The sequence below is a fragment of the Siniperca chuatsi genome, linkage group LG2 (genome assembly GCF_020085105.1).
Source record: "Siniperca chuatsi isolate FFG_IHB_CAS linkage group LG2, ASM2008510v1, whole genome shotgun sequence".
In the NCBI taxonomy this organism is placed as follows: Eukaryota; Metazoa; Chordata; class Actinopteri; order Centrarchiformes; family Sinipercidae; genus Siniperca; species Siniperca chuatsi.
In genome coordinates this window covers 14,491,278-14,510,123 of record NC_058043.1, presented here as the reverse complement: position 1 = coordinate 14,510,123, position 18,846 = coordinate 14,491,278, and the positions used below count along the sequence as shown (strand labels likewise).

The following is an 18,846-nucleotide window of genomic DNA, read 5'->3' as shown; positions in this document are numbered from 1 at the left end:
TGTTGTATGTACAATACACACCCACATGCACTAATGTGCAGATATCTATCTAAAAATGTCTATTTACAAAACTGTTAATAAAACACAAGCACAAACCCAGAAAGTTTAACAAAAACAATGAAGAGATGGGGGTTTGGGGGGAAATCAAGAGCTAAGACCTGCAGCCTCTGCCACCTCTGCCACCTACTCTAAAGACCAGTGATTGGTCCATTACCTTCTCAGCCTCGCCTAACTGGAACCTACCATCTGCACAGGTTACCATGAGGTGAGCCAGACCTATACAAACCTTTCAAAGAATACAGAATAACAAACAAAGTGTCTTCTGTTACTGCTGATAATCACAATTTCTGTGTGGGCACACACGCACACCCACAAGTGCATTTACTGCATGAGCAATTGACCTTTTTCACAGCAGACATTAAGATTGTTTGGAAAATCTTAATTTGTAACTGTAGCTGTCAGATACATGTAGTGGACATTTGCCTCTGAAATGTAGTGGAGTAGAAGTAGCACCTCAAGTACATTGTTTTTTATTTGAGCAGAGGATAGATAGATAGATAGATAGATAGATAGATAGATAGATAGATAGATAGATAGATAGATAGATAGATAGATAGATAGATAGATAGATAGATAGATAGATAGATAGATAGATATGCAGACAGACAGATGTGTTTTTTTCAGCGGGGACTGTCCGCGGTGCTGATGTTGCAGGGAGGGGCGTGACGTCACGTCACGGGAGAGACCGGGAGGAAGAGGCGAAGGGGGAGCGGAGAAGAGGGGGAAGGAGAAGGGACGGAGAGAGAGAGAGCGGGGGGATGACTGCATGGAAAAAACGAAAAACAAAACAACAATCATGACTCCTGTAATTCATCCTACGTGTTTTATAAATCATAATGGCTGGTCTGTTCACCTACACAGTATGCAGCAATAAATGACGAGTCTCCCCGATAAGGTAATTATCATCTTTCACGTTTAACTTTGCACGCCTGCTTCATCTTCTAACACAGTGAAGTCGATTGTGTGGTCTTCACCTTTAGAACCAAATGTCAAGTCTAGAAAAATATCGAGGATCATTACCCGAACAGACTAAAAAAAAGCAATCGATCGGTTACGGTTACATATAAGATCTGTATTGGTCAAATGTTTAGTTTAAATTTGAGCGATTATGATACGTTATCGTTGTAACTGTCTTGAAAGCCATCATCATTATAACCCCCAGCGGCTCCATTGTGTCCGATTAGAGCTTCCTCCATGAAAAATTAAAATGGAAACAGGCTTTCATGAGAGCGGTGCCGCATACTACACTGCTGTAGTCAGCCACGCCGAGCACATGGGCTTTGCGCACAACACTAACATGCGCATTGGTTGCAGTGTGTCGTGCCCATCATTGCTGTCTGCTGATGACTGCAGTGTCCTCTTGGTAGCATTACAAAACCATTAGCAGCACAAAGTTACTCACATATGCTACATTGTGATGATCTTGAATGACCTCTAATGTATAAATAAAAAATCCACCCAAAACAAGTTTGAACTTGGTTTATTACCCTTTTATTTGCTGCAGTGTACACTGGCTTGAGAGAGATGTCATCCCCGGGCATGGGCACCCCCAGTGACCCTCTTTTGGCCAGTCCAGGAGGGAGGTTATCCACAGCTCAGGAAGGGATCTGGAGGAGCTCACTCCCCAAAACTGCCAGCTTCCCAACATCCACCACTCGGCACCTCAGTCACCGAGCCAACAATTTCCAAAGACAGCCAAAGCGTCAGAAACTGATAAGACCTTCACCACCTCCGCCACCCAACACACCCTGTCCCCTGGACCAGCTGGACCTCAGTGAGCTTCCCCCAAGGCGTACTTTCCAAGAGCTGCTCTTCAATGGCTGCATCCTGTTTGGTATTGAATTTAGCTATGCCATGGAAACAGCTTATGTGACTCCTGTGCTTCTACAGATGGGCTTACCTGATCAATTCTACAGCTTGGTGTGGTTTATTAGTCCCATACTGGGTAAGTGAACAGCAAGGCGAGATGAACACTTGGTGGACAGGGATATGTGATACATCATGTGATTTTGAGTAGCAATACTCTTGTGCAGTACTAGCTCTTTGGACTCTAACTCCGTCCTCTGTCTTTGGTTTGAAGGATTCCTCGTTCAGCCTCTCATCGGAGCATGGAGTGATCGTTGTACGTCCCGGTTTGGGCGAAGGAGACCCTTTATTTTTGCCTTGGCTATAGGTAAGAAATGTACTCCAGCGATTTAGTATTGTACTATGGTCAAAACTGATGCAACAGAGGCTGAGATATCCTGACTTTTAGTCCATAATATGAAGGAAAAACACAAAAACACTGGATTCTACGCTACCCATAATGCAACTTGATACATATTTTTTGTTAGACTTTTCCTACCTGGTAAATGCCGATGTCCCTCAAACGCCACAGCCCAACTGTAAACACAGGTTTTCTGTTAAAAATGTGTGGTCTCCAAGCCCACACAGAGATATCTTGTTGATGTCACTTGAATATTTTTCTCAGACTTGTCAAAGCTCCTCCAGAGCCACAGAAGACATTATACGACTGTTTGATTGGTTTTGCACCACTCTCCATAACTTGTAAATTGACTGTAAATACGGTGGAGTGCCCCTTTAATGATTTATATATGCATGATTTTTTCACACTTAGCAAGAGGTCTGTTGAACTCTAGTACTGATGTTAAAAAACGTAGTTTCTTCTGCTCTTCTCCCTCATAGGGGCTTTGGTTGGTCTATCCTTGGTGTTGAACGGGCGGGACATTGGAGGTGCGCTGGCTGACACAGCATCAAATCACAAGTGGGGAATTATCCTGACGGTGTGTGGTGTGGTTCTGATGGACTTCAGTGCTGATTCAGCAGACAACCCAAGCCATGCCTACATGATGGATGTGTGCAGCCCAGAGGACCAGGATCGGGGGCTGAACATCCATGCGCTACTGGCAGGTAAGAAAACACTTTACACAGTCACAAACCCAGGGTTACTTTATCATTATACAGTTGTTGCATAGGAGATGGAAGCTATAACCTATATAAGATCATTTGGAGAGACCTAAAATAAAGTTTTAAGACATTACCAGTCATTGCAAAAGGTAATTTTCTGTCTCTCAATCTTGCTCTGCAGGACTAGGAGGTGGATTTGGTTACATTGTGGGCGGCATCAACTGGGACCAGACACAATTTGGAAGGTCGATGGGAGGTCAACTGCGGGTCATATACATGTTCACGAGTGTCACTTTGGTGATAGCCACAGCCATGACTCTGATGAGTATCCCCGAACGGCCCCTACCAAAGAGCCAGCCGAACAAAAACTCCAGTAAAAATCATCTAAAAAGCCCCAGCCTCCCTCTTCCTCCCTCTCCCCCTGTTCCCCCAGGATCAGCTTTGGGACTGGATGAGGAAGATGAGGATGGTCTTTACAGGTACAATTTCCCTAGAAAGTCTCACCCATGTAACTCTGACCCTCTGGCCCATTCTTGCAGTGCCAATGCATGCCTCTGTGCTGGCCTCATTGGCCCCATATCGCCCCTGAGCCCCCTCACACCAAAGTATGGCAGTTTTATTAGTAGGGACAGCTCACTCACTGGCATCAACGAGTTTGCCTCCTCATTAGGAACCTCCTATATAGACAGTGTGCTCATAAACTGCTACACAGGTCAGCAGACATCACAGGCCCTGGCCTCAAACTCCACCACTGTGCCCCTGCCTCCAGGGGACTCCCCTCCGCCTGACGAGTCCACAAAGGGGGCAGGGAGCCATCCTGTGGGACAGACCCAGGCTGATGTGGTGTCTCATCCAGCTGGGGAAGCTCAGGATGCAGAAGCGCCACAGCCTGAGGGAGATGCACAATCTCATGGAGCATCTCAGGTCACAGCTGGAGCTCAGCCTGGTGCAGGGTCACATCGTGGCTCTTCTGCTAGTATCCTGAAGCGACCCCAGAGTCTTGCACTAATAGAGGAGCCCATGGCAACCCAGATCGTTGGGCTGGAGAATGGACGCAGGAGAACAGTGACCTTCAGCCAGCAGGTCAGACAGATATTTTGAAAATGACAAAAGCTGTTTAGTCAGTAGACACCACAGCATTTTTAAACACAGTGTCTGTCTTTTCTCTCTGATGAAGGTTGCAAACATTTTGCTGAATGGGGTGCGCTATGAGAGTGATCTGAGTGAGAATGTGGAGACAGGAGAATCCCAAATGTCAATGAAGCTGCTGTGTATAGCCATCTACAGGATGCCTCCCTCTCTGCGGAGTTTATGCACTAATCATTTTTTGGGTGAGAATAATCACTATTTAAATTTAGTTGCACATAAAACTCTGCAACACCTTAAAACACCTGTTTTGTATTTAATAGTAACTGAGTTGATATTTATTGGTTCTCTCTAGGCTGGCTGTCCTTTGAAGGCATGCTGCTCTTCTACACTGACTTCATGGGGGAGGTTGTGTTTGAAGGAGACCCCAAGGCACCCCATGACTCTGAGGCTTACCAACGCTACAATGCTGGTGTCAGCATGGGCTGTTGGGGCATGTGCATCTATGCATTTAGTGCTGCTTTCTACTCAGGTAAGCTTCACTCATAATCACAACATGTCTGGAATGTTAGTGTAGCTCTGGCCAGGGACGAGCACCAGGAATTTGTCTTCCTTTCCTTGGCAAGCTTCACATTTGTTACTTCTGTTTCTCTCTGGGTTTCTTCTTCAACTTCCAGCCATATTGGAGAAACTGGAGGAGCGTTTCTCTCTTCGCACTCTATATTTTTTTGCTTACCTGGCGTTTGGTTTGGGTACGGGCCTGGCCACACTATCCACCAACCTCTACGTGGTACTTTCCCTCTGTGTCACCTATGGGGTGCTCTTCTCCTCTCTATGCACGCTGCCTTACTCTCTGCTGTGTGAATACTACCAGAGCCCTCAGGTCAGTATGTAGATATGTAATTTACTAATTTGTAGAGTCATTTGTAGTTGCTTGATTGTATTTTTCCAGGATTAACGGAAAGGAACAGTTCAACATTTTGGGAATTGTGCTTATTCGCTTTCGTGCAGAAAGTTAGATGAGAAGATTGATACCACTCTCATGTCTGTACAGTAAATATAAAGCCACAGCCACCAGCCAGTAAGCTTAGCACAAAGACTGGAAACAAAGAAAGAAATGTACTCCAGCGATTTAGTGTTACAGTGTTACAAAATCCACCTATCAGCACCTCAGTAATCAACACGTTATATCTTGTTTCAATTCGTACAAAAAACCCAAGTGTGGTTTTACAGAGGGCTATGTGCCTGACTATTTATTGAGCTTTAGAGGTACTGGTAGCCGGATTTTGTTATTTTTGGATAGAACCAGGCTAGCTGTTTCCCCCTGTTTCCAGTCTTAATGCAAAGCTAAGCTAGCCAGTTGCTGGCTGTAGCTTCATATATAGTATGGACATGAGTTTGGTATCAGTCTTCTCATCTAACTCGCAGCAAGAAAACAAATAAGCGCATTACCCAAAATGTTGAACTATTTCTTTAATGCTGTAGTCATTTGTGGTGCACTAGCCTACATAGATTGATCATATAACAAAACTATGTATATGTTCATCAGTTTTGTGGCTCATCAGAGGAAGGGACCAGACGAGGGATGGGGGTGGACATCTCTCTGCTCAGCTGCCAGTATTTCCTGGCTCAGATCCTGGTCTCTGTGGCGATGGGACCTCTGACCTCACTGGTGGGTGGGGCCCAGGGAGTGATGTACTTTTCAAGCCTGATGTCATTCGTGGGCTGCCTGTACTCCTCTCTCTGCGTGGTGTACCAGCTGCCCCCCGCTGAGGGTGAGCCCCCCGAAAGCGAGACCCAGCCACTATTGGTGCACATTTAGAAAAGCCTCTTTATTTACTTTACCTCACACACACACTCAACGGCACACACGCTCTCACGCTGTCGCTTAGTGTCTAAGTGTGTTGACCTTCACAGCACTGATAGGACAAACACACTGTACACCCTGCCGCACACTGTACAGCACAATTCCATATATTGTTTAACACTAATCAGCACTGTTCTTCTCAGAGCTAGACAGACAGACAGACAGACATTGGCCACTGCTCTAATATGTGTATACATGACCTGTGTGTTCATACAGTGTGTGTGCCCATGCATTTTTTCTTAACTTTTGCAAACGAATGTGTGACCTTTTTGAATGCAGTGTTGGACAAATTGATTTGTGTGTGTGTGCGTGTGCGTGTGTGTGTGTGAGAGAGAGAGACTCTGAGTGACCTCTTTCAGTATAGATAAGCCTAAACTGTTCTTCTGTCTGATTCTTTGCTGTAAAATATTGCATCATCTTTTCTTGCTTGTTGGTGTTTAGTATAGAAATGTTGATCACTACATACAGGCTAACCACAGCTTTCCCCCTCTTTTTCTTCCTTTTATCGGTTGCCTAACGTCTGCATGAGCTGCAATGTAATCTCTCAAAGCCCCTTGTGTTAATGTTTTGTTTCAGTCATACGGCCAAGGGAATGTCTACCTGCCTGTTTCTCTGAGTTAGCATAATTAGCATCACACCATAGGCAGAATTTTCTGACTAAATGAATGTGCTGCCAGTGACCACTCACACTCACCGTTTATGCTTCTTCATTCATTCAAGAGCTCTTAGCTCATACGTAATATTCATGTTAAGCTGAACAATGCTTAATCACAGTTAGTCTTGAAGGGCTTCACATTGTTCACATTTTAACAGCAAATACAAACAAACCAGTGTGTTATCCCCAAATTTCACAGTGTGGTGCTGGGTGACTCTTAATCAAGTCCCAAGTATGAATACAGTGCCAATTAAGCACTTAATCAGCAGAGAGCCATGACTAATAGCATGACACACACACACACACACGCTCACACTCAAACTTTCAAAAACACAGAGAAATGTGTACTGGTGGCAAATTCTGTCTGGGCCCTCACTAAGCCATGGACAGCCGTGAGCTGTCACCCTACTCCCGGCAATGCCATTGTAATAATGACAGTGATTCTTGTCATTATCAGGAAGAGGAGAAGTTGAAACTGGGGTGTGAATCAGCATTCAGTCGGAAACCGAACAAAACAGAAGAACAGCAAACAGGGAGAAGACTCATGTGAACTATGGGTAACCCTGAAGGTGGACAACATTGAAAGAAAAGACTGGTGGGGGGGGGTTCATAGAGCCAGCAGCAAGTGCTTTTTGTCATCATTAGGGCGCATGCTTAAGGTAGTAGGCTTCTGCTCCACCATGCTCAGCTCATCGACTCAGTATAGCAAATACCTTACATCTGTTAGCCAAGATCCTCACAGGAAATAACAAACTTCATTCCCTTTGTTTCAATCCTAAAGAAGCCATCTTTATCAGCAAATGGTACATATAATTTAATTTGTGCCATGGCAAACAGTATACTTTGTCTTTTCAGCCTCAACACTGGCACCAAGCCTGACTTCAGGGCTTTAACAAAAGGTCAATTTGAGTATATAACCTGTTTTAAACCTACCATTGTGATGGTTTCATTGACTGGCTCACACACTGAATACCATTATTGTACCAGTCATAATTGCTGTCACAGCAGAATGTCAATAATTGCCTACTATTAAAGCCTCCTGGACTGACTGGATGCATGTCATGTTAACGTTTCTGAGGAAACAGTACCTGTATGGACCATGCTGTTGTAGCTTGCTTGAGAAAAAAAGCAAAACACGTTGACTTTTTGTGTTATATGGTACCACCTATTGCTCAATATTAGCAATGTTACTGTAAAAGCTACTTTTATTCAGGGTTCAGTTAAAACTAAAATAATCATTTTGCCATTTTAGACTCCTGTGTCAATTATTGTTGTAATTACCCCCCCATTACCATAGTAGGCCATACCAGTCATCTCCCAAGTTGACTTAAGTAATAATGACCTGCAATTTTAAAATACACCACTTGGGGGAACCAGGAGACACAAGACAGCAATCCATTGATTCTGTGCACCCTTTTCCCTTACCAAGTGAGTGAGATTATTCCTGTTCCTTCCTGCATTTAAGTCAGCCATTTTCCATGTTAAGAAAAATTGGGTCAAGTGACATACTTATAAAGCCATGGTTTTAAGAAGCAGTAATGATCCATAAGCATGTATTATACACACACAAAATAGATATACTTCAGTAAAAAGACAATTTATTTGTTAATCAGAATATACAAAGCAGTAGTGGCTGAAGTAACCGAATGTCATTCTGGTTCTGAAAAAGGCAGCCTTGGACTCAAAACTGGGCTACCCAGCCATAACATAAAACTCATTGAAAACGTAGGAAAAACAAAGTATAAATGGTACAAACTTGCGTGGAATGCATACAGAACAAATGACCAAAGCTTTAAGATTTAAGAGGGGTTAATTAACATTGCAAAATCCTTCCTCCATAATACAAGATCAAGCTATCTTATCATGGAGGTGCAAGACAGAGCCCCTTTATTCATTTGCACCATCTGTCATGTTAACAGGGCAGCCAAGCCAAGGATTAAGTAGCAGCTCAACACAAACGAAATTATGCCTCAACTAATAATGCTAACAACTGTCCATTAGCCCCTGCTTAAAACTTATCTTTGGTCCTTTAAGTGAATCTGAGAGGTCAACATGAGCCTTGGAGGGGGTGAGCAGCTGCCTATATGAATGAATCATCTGGTCAGCACTGACATAATAGAGATTGTGCTTCTAACATACTGATATAAAACCTCAAGAAATGAAAAAAACTGATCTCATGATGTGGCCCTATTTGTACAAGTAAAAAAAAGCTCATTTTAAAGACCAATAAATAACATTTCATAAAAAAAGGATGCAGGGCCACTATTTTTCAGGACTCCAGTGCAATGTGATAACATGGGAGCAAACAAAAAGAAATGTTTCTCAAAAAGGTACAGAAAGCACAAGCTCTACAACACGATGTTGACCAGGCTGGTAAGACAGTGCTGCCAACAAGTAGCAGGGCAGAGACCTAAGCCTCGACTTCTGCCTCTTTTGAATCTCCATTTTCCTCTGTCTTCTGCTTTTTTGTCACCACCTTTTCCTAATAAAAACAGAAAATATTTCACACATTAGCAAAGATCAAAGTTCACCAGATTAGTCAACACATTAAAAACAATAGATTATGATAGTATATTTTAGCCTGGTGACAACACACCTCCTCCTCCTCCTCCTCTTCTTCAGCTGCACGCTTCACAGGCTGTGCATCAGTCTCCTCAGCAGGGGGCGCCTCCTCTGCATTCCCTGTAAGGACAGTTTGTCACTTAATACATCCTTTACTTTGGATGTAATTAAGACAAGATTCATAGAAAAAGTAAATCTTGTCAAAATGGAAATTTGAACTCAAGGCCACACAATGTAACAGCATTTATGAGGCAAATCAGAAGCAACAAAGAAAGAAAATGTAGAGACTTTTTAAACAGTCTTTATCTGAAAACAGTAATACTGCTTTATATGAACATACCATCTCCATTATTGTGTTTCTCCTCTGCGGTTTCTTCCACTTTGTCACTGTGATCAGCACCATTCTGAATTAAGAGAGGGAAATGTCAGTCCAGTAACATCATGTGTCATGATTGGGCTTTTATTATATGAGCAACATTGTAGGATTATGGACAATGTTGCAAAGAGAGAAAAAATAAAATCTAAACACAGAATCCCAAGCATATTTGAAATAATCCTCCCAGAGTCTTACATTTACAGACTCCTCTGGGGACACGCATGTGTGTGGAGCTCTTTTTACTCCCCAGAGGATTAGCTACCAAGCTAGACTTGAGACACCAATGGAAACGTCCACAGACTTGCTAACTAACATCTGTGCCATTTCACAACCCAAACAAAGCACTGCGTGGAGAGCAGCTGAACAGGAGGGGGAGGCGGGTGCAGCGACACCTGCATGATGAGGGCTGCTAAGACAAAAAGGCCATGAGGCGGGTCCTCGTTTCCAACTCACTGTGCCATTGGCAGGTGCGTCCCCGTTGTCGATCTTCTTCTCCTCCTCCACTTCTACTTCTTTCTTCTCTTTCAGGTCCTACAAAATAAAAGCACGTCCAGTAATTAATGTGACGTTCGGCAGAGTTTATTCTGAAGTGCCACACGTTCTTACCGCGTCTGGTTTTAATTAAAAAGAAAGCTCGTTTACCATATTTGCGATAAAGTCTAATTCAAAGGAGACTATGTTAGAAATAATTAGTGGCAATGTTGAACGTTTTCATCCCAACCCGTAGTGTAACGTTACTGTGGCTTCCCGCCCACAGCAGCAGCTCCGCTTCACCAGCTGTACCGTTTCAACCGCTTTGTCTGCTCAACAAGACATTTTTAGCTAACCACATCACATACGTTGGAGTTTCCAGACACAATATTTAGCTGTCGACGCTAAAAATTACAATTAAGTCACCTCTGCGGTGTATGGTTGTCGACAAGTGACATTTCACGATAATTGACATTTTCCCCCAATTACTGTTTTAACTTATATTAAGTAATATTAACGGTAACGTTTAATGTTACTGCCAAATAGCCCACGGTCGCTTAACCCGAGCTAGCTAAACCAATTAACACAAATAATACAACAACTTAAAAAAAGTTCCCAAAATCTTTTAACACAGCTCAACCAGCAAACAAGAAAAAAAACCTAAATGAAACGCACCTTGGCTGTAACCTCTGCAGTTACTGTCGTGTCAACAGCTGTGTCGGCCATGGCTAATTTGGATAATTAATGTAGATAATTATATTCCTGCTCAGAAAAAGATTTTTTATTTCTTGGCTCTTTGCCTTCGTGTGGATAGTCCAAAGACGCTGAGCGAGAAATGATGTCTACCCGTCTCCGCTTTTCTCTCGAGCTCCTTGAAAATCCACTCTCGTTGGATACGGCGGGTCGATCCCGCACACGATTGGACAATGTCGACCACCGGAGTATTCGATTGGAGGAATATTTTCTCAATCTTGACAATACGTCCCGCCTACAAGTTTTCTCATCGTTGATTGGTCAATTGTTTTAAAGCGCTGCACTATGACACCAGAGTTCTTTTTTCCACTACCCATCAGTTTGCGTTTGATTTTTTTTACCTAAAATTTGAACAATGGATATAAGCGGCCAGTTGTTAAAGTTATAATAATCCCCCAGAGTCAACTGACGACTGAATATTGTCTTAAGTAGACAGATTGTAAAAGTTTATAAACATATGCACACGGACAACATGTTTAGTCTTAGCGCTCTTTCTCTCTGCAGAGATGGGGTATCAAATTACATGCAAAAAGGAATAATGTGACGATGTGAAAACCATGCGGCCACTCCTCCTTTCTAAATTTAACACTTATAACGAAAGATGTTCCTGCTTAAGTGTGCTTACACTTTCACTATTTTACAAACCAGTCAAACTAGTAACAGTGCAATTTAGACACACATTTAAACACACAAATCATAATAAAGCAATTCATTATTCAATTACAAAACTAAAACTATACAATTTAAAGACACAACATAGGCTCCCTGCATAGCCTGAGAGCTATACATCCATTTTACAAATTCAAAATGTATTGGCCAATTGTTTGATATCAAATTATACAAATTGACAAATGTCAACTATCCTTATATTTCCTGCTGAAGTATTAGTATTGTGATTGGAGAACATTCAGTAGGGGAAACTAGTTGTCGATTTCAGACAATATTTGATACAAAGAAGGAAGGAAAAAATAATGAGCCACACACTGGCTGAGGATAGGCTAAGCAATAAATGTGTTTCTTTGTGATTTGTGAGAGACAGTAATGGAGTGTGGTGTGTGTAGTACAGTAAGTGTGTGCATGTGTGTGCCTACAGTACTGTGTGAAAACCTTTACAGCATGCATTCAATTACAACTATTGTTATTATACTATTAAAGGTGATACTGTTTTTTTATTTCCGGAGAAAGTACAGTTTTCCAAAGCTGATGAGGAGCTGGACAAATATATATCTGAGGTCAAGTCTAAATTGCACATATTAGAAGTGACCTTGCTATTAGAACTAATACTTACACAAGCAAAGAATGAAAAATTATAGCATGCACCCTATGAATACATTATGTTGTCTCTAATTCATATTTCAGGTGTAACTGATAAAACATGATTTAAACCTTTGGTCTTGTTGATAAGTGTTGTCTGATGTCCCAAACTGTCTGTTTCTCTTCTCCTTCAGACGTTCTTTGAGGTGAACTTTGTTTGCCGTCACTGCACCAGCTCATCCAACTGTCAAACCAAAGGAAGTGGCAACACACAACTTTGTGGGCCCTGAACTCTGTAATTTAAGCCTGCATTTGGTCAGTGCCTCACTGTCAGTTAAAAAGAAGGCAAAATATGGTGGTGAAATCTACACATTTTGTACCATGACACTCTGACCTACAACTGAATTTCTCAACTTTCAACAAAATCATTTGACCATGAACAACCTTATTTGACACGCCTGTCATTGTTTCCGCCCCCACACAGCTATCATATCATTCATAAAATGTAGTTATCAGATAGTTGTCAGAGCAACAGAGTAATTTCCACTTGCTTAACTTCTAGTTTACAAAACATAATTGCATGTGCTCCACATAATAAGTCCTGGATTTCAAATATTTCTAGACAGTCTTACTAATGTTTGTATCCTGAACTTGCCCCAATACACCCAACAAGGATATCTTGACACAACTATTTCTTTAGCCTCTAATTTTAGGGCCTCCCAGGACCTAATCCTACACCACCTCAGTTATCTTCTCCATGCCATGCCAGTATTCAAGCCACTGATTTTGAAGAAGCCTCCAGGCCCTATTTAGTCATTCACCTCACATTCAGCTGAAATATAATCATGAGGACTGTAATTACATGCAGAGATCAAAGGGTTGTGTGTCAGTGTACTAGCTGGTTACTTTGAGATTTATTTTCTCTCTCATATAAGGATGTTTTTTCACTTAAGCTGAGTCTGTTGTTCTACCATGACATATTACCTTGCCACCAAGGATATATGAAAATATTGCTGATTTTAATTTTCATATCAAAGCTTCTGATGTACCATGTGAAAGACAAAAAACTAGTCATCATTAACAATGAACAAAAGAGAATTACATTGACACAGCATTAGTTTTACAAAATTACTACACAAAGCAGCAATGAAAGACATTCGTAATGTCACTGTACTTGAAGTCATATGAGGACTTATCTTGGCACTGCATTAAGTGTTACCCTTTTATTTGGGAAATGAAGACCATGTGGAGACTGCAGAGCACTGAAGCAGACATCCACAATGTAATGGCCTCAGTGTGCGCAGAGACTTCAGTAGATCCATGGGAAGAACAGAGGAGCAGGCTAAAAAGCAGCAGAAGGCATTACTCACTCTTTTTCTGTAACTGGAAAATGGGAGCAATCAGAGAGAGGGGGAGTGTTTGTGAGATCATTTCCTGTCTTTTTTTCATTATTTGCCTACCTCAACATGTTTCCATGTGCCACCAATCTGTTACAAAGGGAAAAAAATGTATCTATGGGCAGCCTGTTCATCCTGCAGGTAAAGAAGTGAACCAAACTGTTGCAGCAAGTAGGGCAGTCAAGGAAAAGTTGAAAAAGAGATGCAATTTATGTAGTGATTTTTATAAAAACCTCTTATTTGCCAACAACTGGAGTGTTTACCACACTTTCCACAAGTAGGCACTGGAAAACCTTGTTATGCTATTCAAAGTTGTGGAACCACATAATGCAATACTGTATAAAAGAAAACCCTCTTTGTGTTCACAATGACACATTTAAAAGTAAATGACATATTTTGCATCAGTTCTCATTGCCTGGGGAAACATTTCTTTGAATGTTAAAGTGTTCTCCGCTGTGCTAACAGGTCAGAGGACATAGGATGGGAAGCACCTTCATTTCTTTAGAACAAAGGACTGACCTGACTTGAGGAATGTCAGTGCTCGTGGGGGTAGAGCAAAGACGGGCCCATCACAGAGCAGAGGTCAGGATTAGGCGGGGGAAGGGTCCCGATAATTGGAGGAATTGGTGGGGCTAACTGAGATCTTTTGTTCTGAACAGCAGTGTCCTGCATGGTCTGGCTGGCTTTCTCTGGTTTTCAGTCAAGTCCTGCAGAGTACAGGGGACGACACAAAGTTGACTTCTCACTGGGACTCTTCAGTCTAATGCACAGTGAAGGAGAAAGCATGCTTATATTATTGATCTATAATGAACAGAATTAAGTACAGTCATTATTGACGATAATGAAAAAACATACACTAGCAGTGCCGCCACAAGACCTGAGGCTTAAACTGTATTTTCAAATAAAAACTGCAGGGATGTTCCTAAAGAAACTACTACATGGCCAAAGGGGGTCACAGTGCATGTATAATAACTTTTCTATAAACTAACAGAGCTACGCATAAATAATGCTTCAGTGAATGAAGCAACAATGCATTTTTATGAATATTATTTTAAGATGTCTTTATGGCCGAACAAAAAGTAAAACATTCTTTTTTCTTTAAAGAACTTTATTTGACATTATGATAAAAATTCTTGTAGGAACAATAACTGCACATTCCTATCAATCAATAACAATACAAAGACCCTAGAAAAATAGAAAAGAAAACAACTGCAAGACTACAATAACAATAAACAACAAATAAATAAATACATAAATATATGGACAGGTAAATATAATTAAACAAAATAAGTTTACATTGCAGGGGTCAATAAAGTTTCCACTGAAAAGTAAATAAATAATTAAAATACATTGTTGTATCACATAAGACCAATACAGAAGTAAACATAAACATATATATAATAATTTATTGATCGTAATGTTATTTAATAATTGATCGTTATTTATTGATTGATTGCTTTGGGATTTATCAATAAATAGGTCACTGCAGCAGCAAATAATAGGATTATATAATAATAATAATAGTTAGCAATAAAAGCAGTAGCAGTATATCAAATGTGTGTGAACTGAACATTCAGTGCAGTATGTGTAAATAAATATATTCACCAAAACAGTAAAAGTAGAAACAGATGTCAAGTAAGAAAACAGAAAATCAACTTATATGCAGCATGAAACAGTAATATGAAAAACTGTATCTGAGTTAACAGAAACACACATGATGTAAACCAGAGCTCCTCAGAGGCTTGGTGCCAAGAGATCCTGAAATCCTGCGACTCTGGATTTTGTTGGGGTTGTTGTGGTTGACATGTCTCTTCAGTGTTGCATGGATTAGTCTGCAGGTGCTTTGAGGATTTGCCAAAGCCAGTGTTTCCCAATACTGCAAGTCCTTTTCTCCCTGTGCACTCTGGATTTAAAGCAGTGTTGTCTCCTTACCTGTTTGTGATAATCATGGGCAGGATAACAAGGTGCAGCCAAACTCTGGACAATGTTGTTATGTTAATGATGGGTTATCAACTCTGCTGTTTCTGGCTCCATGTCTGATGCACAGGAGCCAACTGCTACTGGGTGTGAAGTAACTGTGAGGAGGATTACCATCTCCTAAACTCAGGCTACGAATTATCTCCATAAAAGGTTTCTTAAGCCAACCAGGTGAGGAGAAAGCAACTACCCTATGTAGAGGAGTTCAGATATTTCAGCATCTCGTTAGTAATGAATGTGGGTAGAACAGATTGTGCAATGAGTGACGATAAAATGCAGTCAGCTGCCATTGTACTGGACCATGTTGCTGAACAAGCAGTTGAAATCTTGGAGAATCTTAAACTCCACGCTGGATGGGGTGCCTGTGGGGGCCTCCATCTGAAGGACTAGAAAAAGAACCCAGAACAGACCCAGGACAAGCCATAGGGACTGCATCTCCCAGCTGGCATGGGAGCGTGTGGTGGAGGTGTTGGAGGAAACTGCTGGGCAAAAGGTCACCTGGGATATTCTACTGACTGTGTTGCCACAGCGACTCTGACTCAGAAAAGCTGCTAGAAAATGAATATATGGATGGATGGATGACAGATATGATGCGTAAATGTATTATGTATTCACGTTACAGAAGCCAAGAAACTGTATGTATTTTTGAAATTGTATATACAAAATATATTACACGTTAATCTAAGATGTGTGTTAAAACATAGCAATAGCAAAAGACAAGCATATTTCAGTACTTGACCATAAACAGTGTCCGATTGCAGTGGGAGGTAGTGCAACATATCATCTGTCAGCAAGCACTTTGCCCCTCCTAACTGAGAAATAATATGCATCATATGCAGCATTAAAACCAATACCACACATGCATAATACATTTCTCTGCAAAATGTAAAGAAGAATAAAGAGTCCCATGTAAACCAACATATCTATCTATCTATCTATCTATCTATCTATCTATCTATCTATCTATCTATCTATCTATCTATCTATCTATCTATCTATCTATCTATCTATCTATCTATCTATCTATTGTATTATCTTGTATTATCAGAGAATTTTATCTTATTTTTCTTACACTTCAAATTACAATGTCTTTCACAGATATTGCATACCTGGTGCTTTTCATGATGACTTTTTTGGGTTTATTCACGTCAGATAACCTGATTATTTTATGCCCACATAAACACACCAGAACCTGAAAAACACTGTCTATATTTGCTGTATGATTTTCCAAGATTTTGTACATACAAGAATTACTCAACAACGTATTTCTGCCATGTTGGCACATTTTCTTACATTGTTGTATAAATGAAAATGTATAAATGAAAAATATAAATGATATAATTTATGCATAATTTGTTATGGTATTATATGAATAAAACGTAAAAAGGGACTGTAATTAATAAATTAATTAATCAAAGGTTATGGTAACTGAAGATACTGTAATATTACATATAATCTCCCAATGGGTTAAAAAATGTCCTTTACTGTAGGTTTCATAAACCTAATAGTAAAAAAATAGATTGTGCTTGAAAGAGTAGCAAAAGTTTTTCCTCTACACTGCTCAAGTTCAACGTCAGCTGTATTACCTTATATATTTCACCTCTTAGCTCCACCCCTGCAACTGTCTTGCCAGAGAAAAGTGGAAATTTCCAGTACTGCTTCGCAAGAAATGCTCCTCCTCCTTCTAGTTTCCCGCCTTTCACTCTACCTGCTCTTTCCTGCTGCAAACTGGACTGAAGACCTCATGGCCCTCTGCTGCTGAACCCTGTGGTACACAGCAGATTTTACTTTGTACAATGAAAAAACGTACGATTTCTCACATAGACAAAACACACCATATTTTATGTTTCTGGCATCATAACTGGTCTATAAATATTTGTATATTGCCTCAGAAATATGATCCTTATATTGAAGACGTTAAAAATTAGAGCATTTAATCCCTATTGTAATTGGATGACAGCCAGAGTAGTAATACAAAAGTGTATTAAGTAAGTAAAGTGCTTTTTTAAATGTGTCATTTGCACCGATCTTTCTGAGAGAGCTTGCCCAACAGTTTCTTTGTTTACTATTTTGAAAGTACATAGTATCTTGTTACCCTCTGAATTACTATTAAGGGTTAAACTGTGTAACCATTACATTAGCTCTTGAATGATGAACAAGGGTTGTTTTAGGATCACAGAACAGATGGTGGATTTACATTTCTATTTCTCTGGCTGATCCGATATTCTGGTTTGTTTCGGAGATATCACATGCTCCAAAGCTTGCCTACAACTGACACATGTAAGAATCAAGAATCAAGAAATGCGACCAGAGCTTTGAAGATTATAAAGAAGGCCTAGGTGTGGCTCAGATATGGAAAACAAGATGATATCTGTTAACGTGTTTACAGCATGAGAAGTTTAGGCTCTCTACGCTACAGCTGTGGTTTTATAACTTCCTCTTAATTCAAGACCATAATATAACCATGTACACATGAGCAGCCCTGAACTTGAGAGAGAATAATTTTAGATAAACTACAAATAAAGCCACAAGACAGCTGGAGTGGAGAAGTTTGAGTGTGTTGATGGCATGAGGCACACTGACCTTAGACCCATTGTGAAGCACCAACAAAGAGCCATCTGCACAGCAACCAAAGCTGAGATGAGGGACTCGCACACAGGGGGACTGAGGAGCAGGGGAGTGGGGGTGGGGACACAGGGACCTGGAGAGTGTAAAAAAGAAAACAAATCTGTGATAAAGAAACATTTAAGTGGGACTTGATCAGCTGGATCATGTCTGAAACATCAAAGCAGTGCAAATATCTCAGAGGTTTATGCACAAAGAAAACAAGAAGCTGCACAACACATCAATCCAGAAAGTATATGGATCTTTCCACTGCTGGTAAAGTGGAAGGCGAGAGCTGCTGGCCTAATCACTCAAGAGCACATTTCCTGCCTCCTGCATGATGAAGTCAACTGAAGCTGCTTGAGGCTAATATTTAACCCCAAACTGGATCTCAAACATGGTGTGTATCTCATTCGTTCTGCCAGCAGAAACAAACAGGCTTTGTCTCTTCATTGATCTGAATTGTAATAATATCTTGGATTGGAAGGTTAATATTTTGGATGTGAATAGGTTTTATAGTGCAACCAAAATTTTATTCTGCTTTTCACATGGAATATGGTGCATTTCAAAATGGTGAAAACAAAGACAAAATGGTGTCAGGGACATCTGTAAAAATCACAAATGTTGCACAGGTAAGACATGAGAGTCAGGATTGCTTAGCAACAGCAGTAAAAAAAATTCTTGCAGCCTGTGTGGCAACAGAGAAACTGATCCTGCTGCCACCCAGCGGTGGATTGCTAGTACAAGCTGGGAATGAACCTGGACTGATCCAAAGCTAACTTCTTTAACGCATGTATGTGCAGTAAGATGAAATAGCTGCAATTACCTGCAAGGTGTAAACCCCGTAATTGAAGAAGGACTTCATAGGGGGGAAAAG

The 18,846-nt window shown here is 40.9% G+C and overlaps 2 protein-coding genes across 4 annotated transcripts; one reads left to right on the top strand and one right to left on the bottom strand.

Annotated features, from left to right (window-relative positions):
- The first annotated feature begins 761 nt into the window (after positions 1–761).
- On the top strand, positions 762–7,821 carry slc45a1 (solute carrier family 45 member 1). Of its 2 annotated transcripts, XM_044168624.1 has the most exons (10): positions 762–955; positions 1,565–2,005; positions 2,141–2,233; positions 2,746–2,970; positions 3,149–4,050; positions 4,145–4,298; positions 4,409–4,585; positions 4,731–4,936; positions 5,603–5,828; positions 7,033–7,821. In XM_044168624.1, exons 2-10 carry the CDS (start codon positions 1,585–1,587, stop codon positions 7,059–7,061), a joined length of 2,433 nt encoding a protein of 810 aa, XP_044024559.1. In that variant the 5' UTR covers positions 762–955; positions 1,565–1,584; the 3' UTR covers positions 7,062–7,821. The 2 variants fall into 2 exon arrangements, with proteins under 2 accessions (XP_044024559.1, XP_044024548.1); XM_044168613.1 differs by having other exon boundaries at positions 763–955; positions 5,603–7,821.
- Positions 7,822–8,156: 335 nt separating this feature from the next.
- Positions 8,157–11,234, bottom strand: si:ch211-222l21.1 (prothymosin alpha). Of its 2 annotated transcripts, none has more exons than XM_044168635.1 (5): positions 10,660–11,234; positions 9,967–10,044; positions 9,478–9,541; positions 9,172–9,257; positions 8,157–9,057 (listed from the first exon to the last, which is right to left on the bottom strand). In XM_044168635.1, exons 1-5 carry the CDS (start codon positions 10,708–10,710, stop codon positions 8,986–8,988), a joined length of 351 nt encoding a protein of 116 aa, XP_044024570.1. In that variant the 5' UTR covers positions 10,711–11,234; the 3' UTR covers positions 8,157–8,985. The 2 variants fall into 2 exon arrangements, with proteins under 2 accessions (XP_044024570.1, XP_044024579.1); XM_044168644.1 differs by having other exon boundaries at positions 9,178–9,257; positions 10,660–10,865.
- Between the last annotated feature and the right edge of the window lie 7,612 nt (positions 11,235–18,846).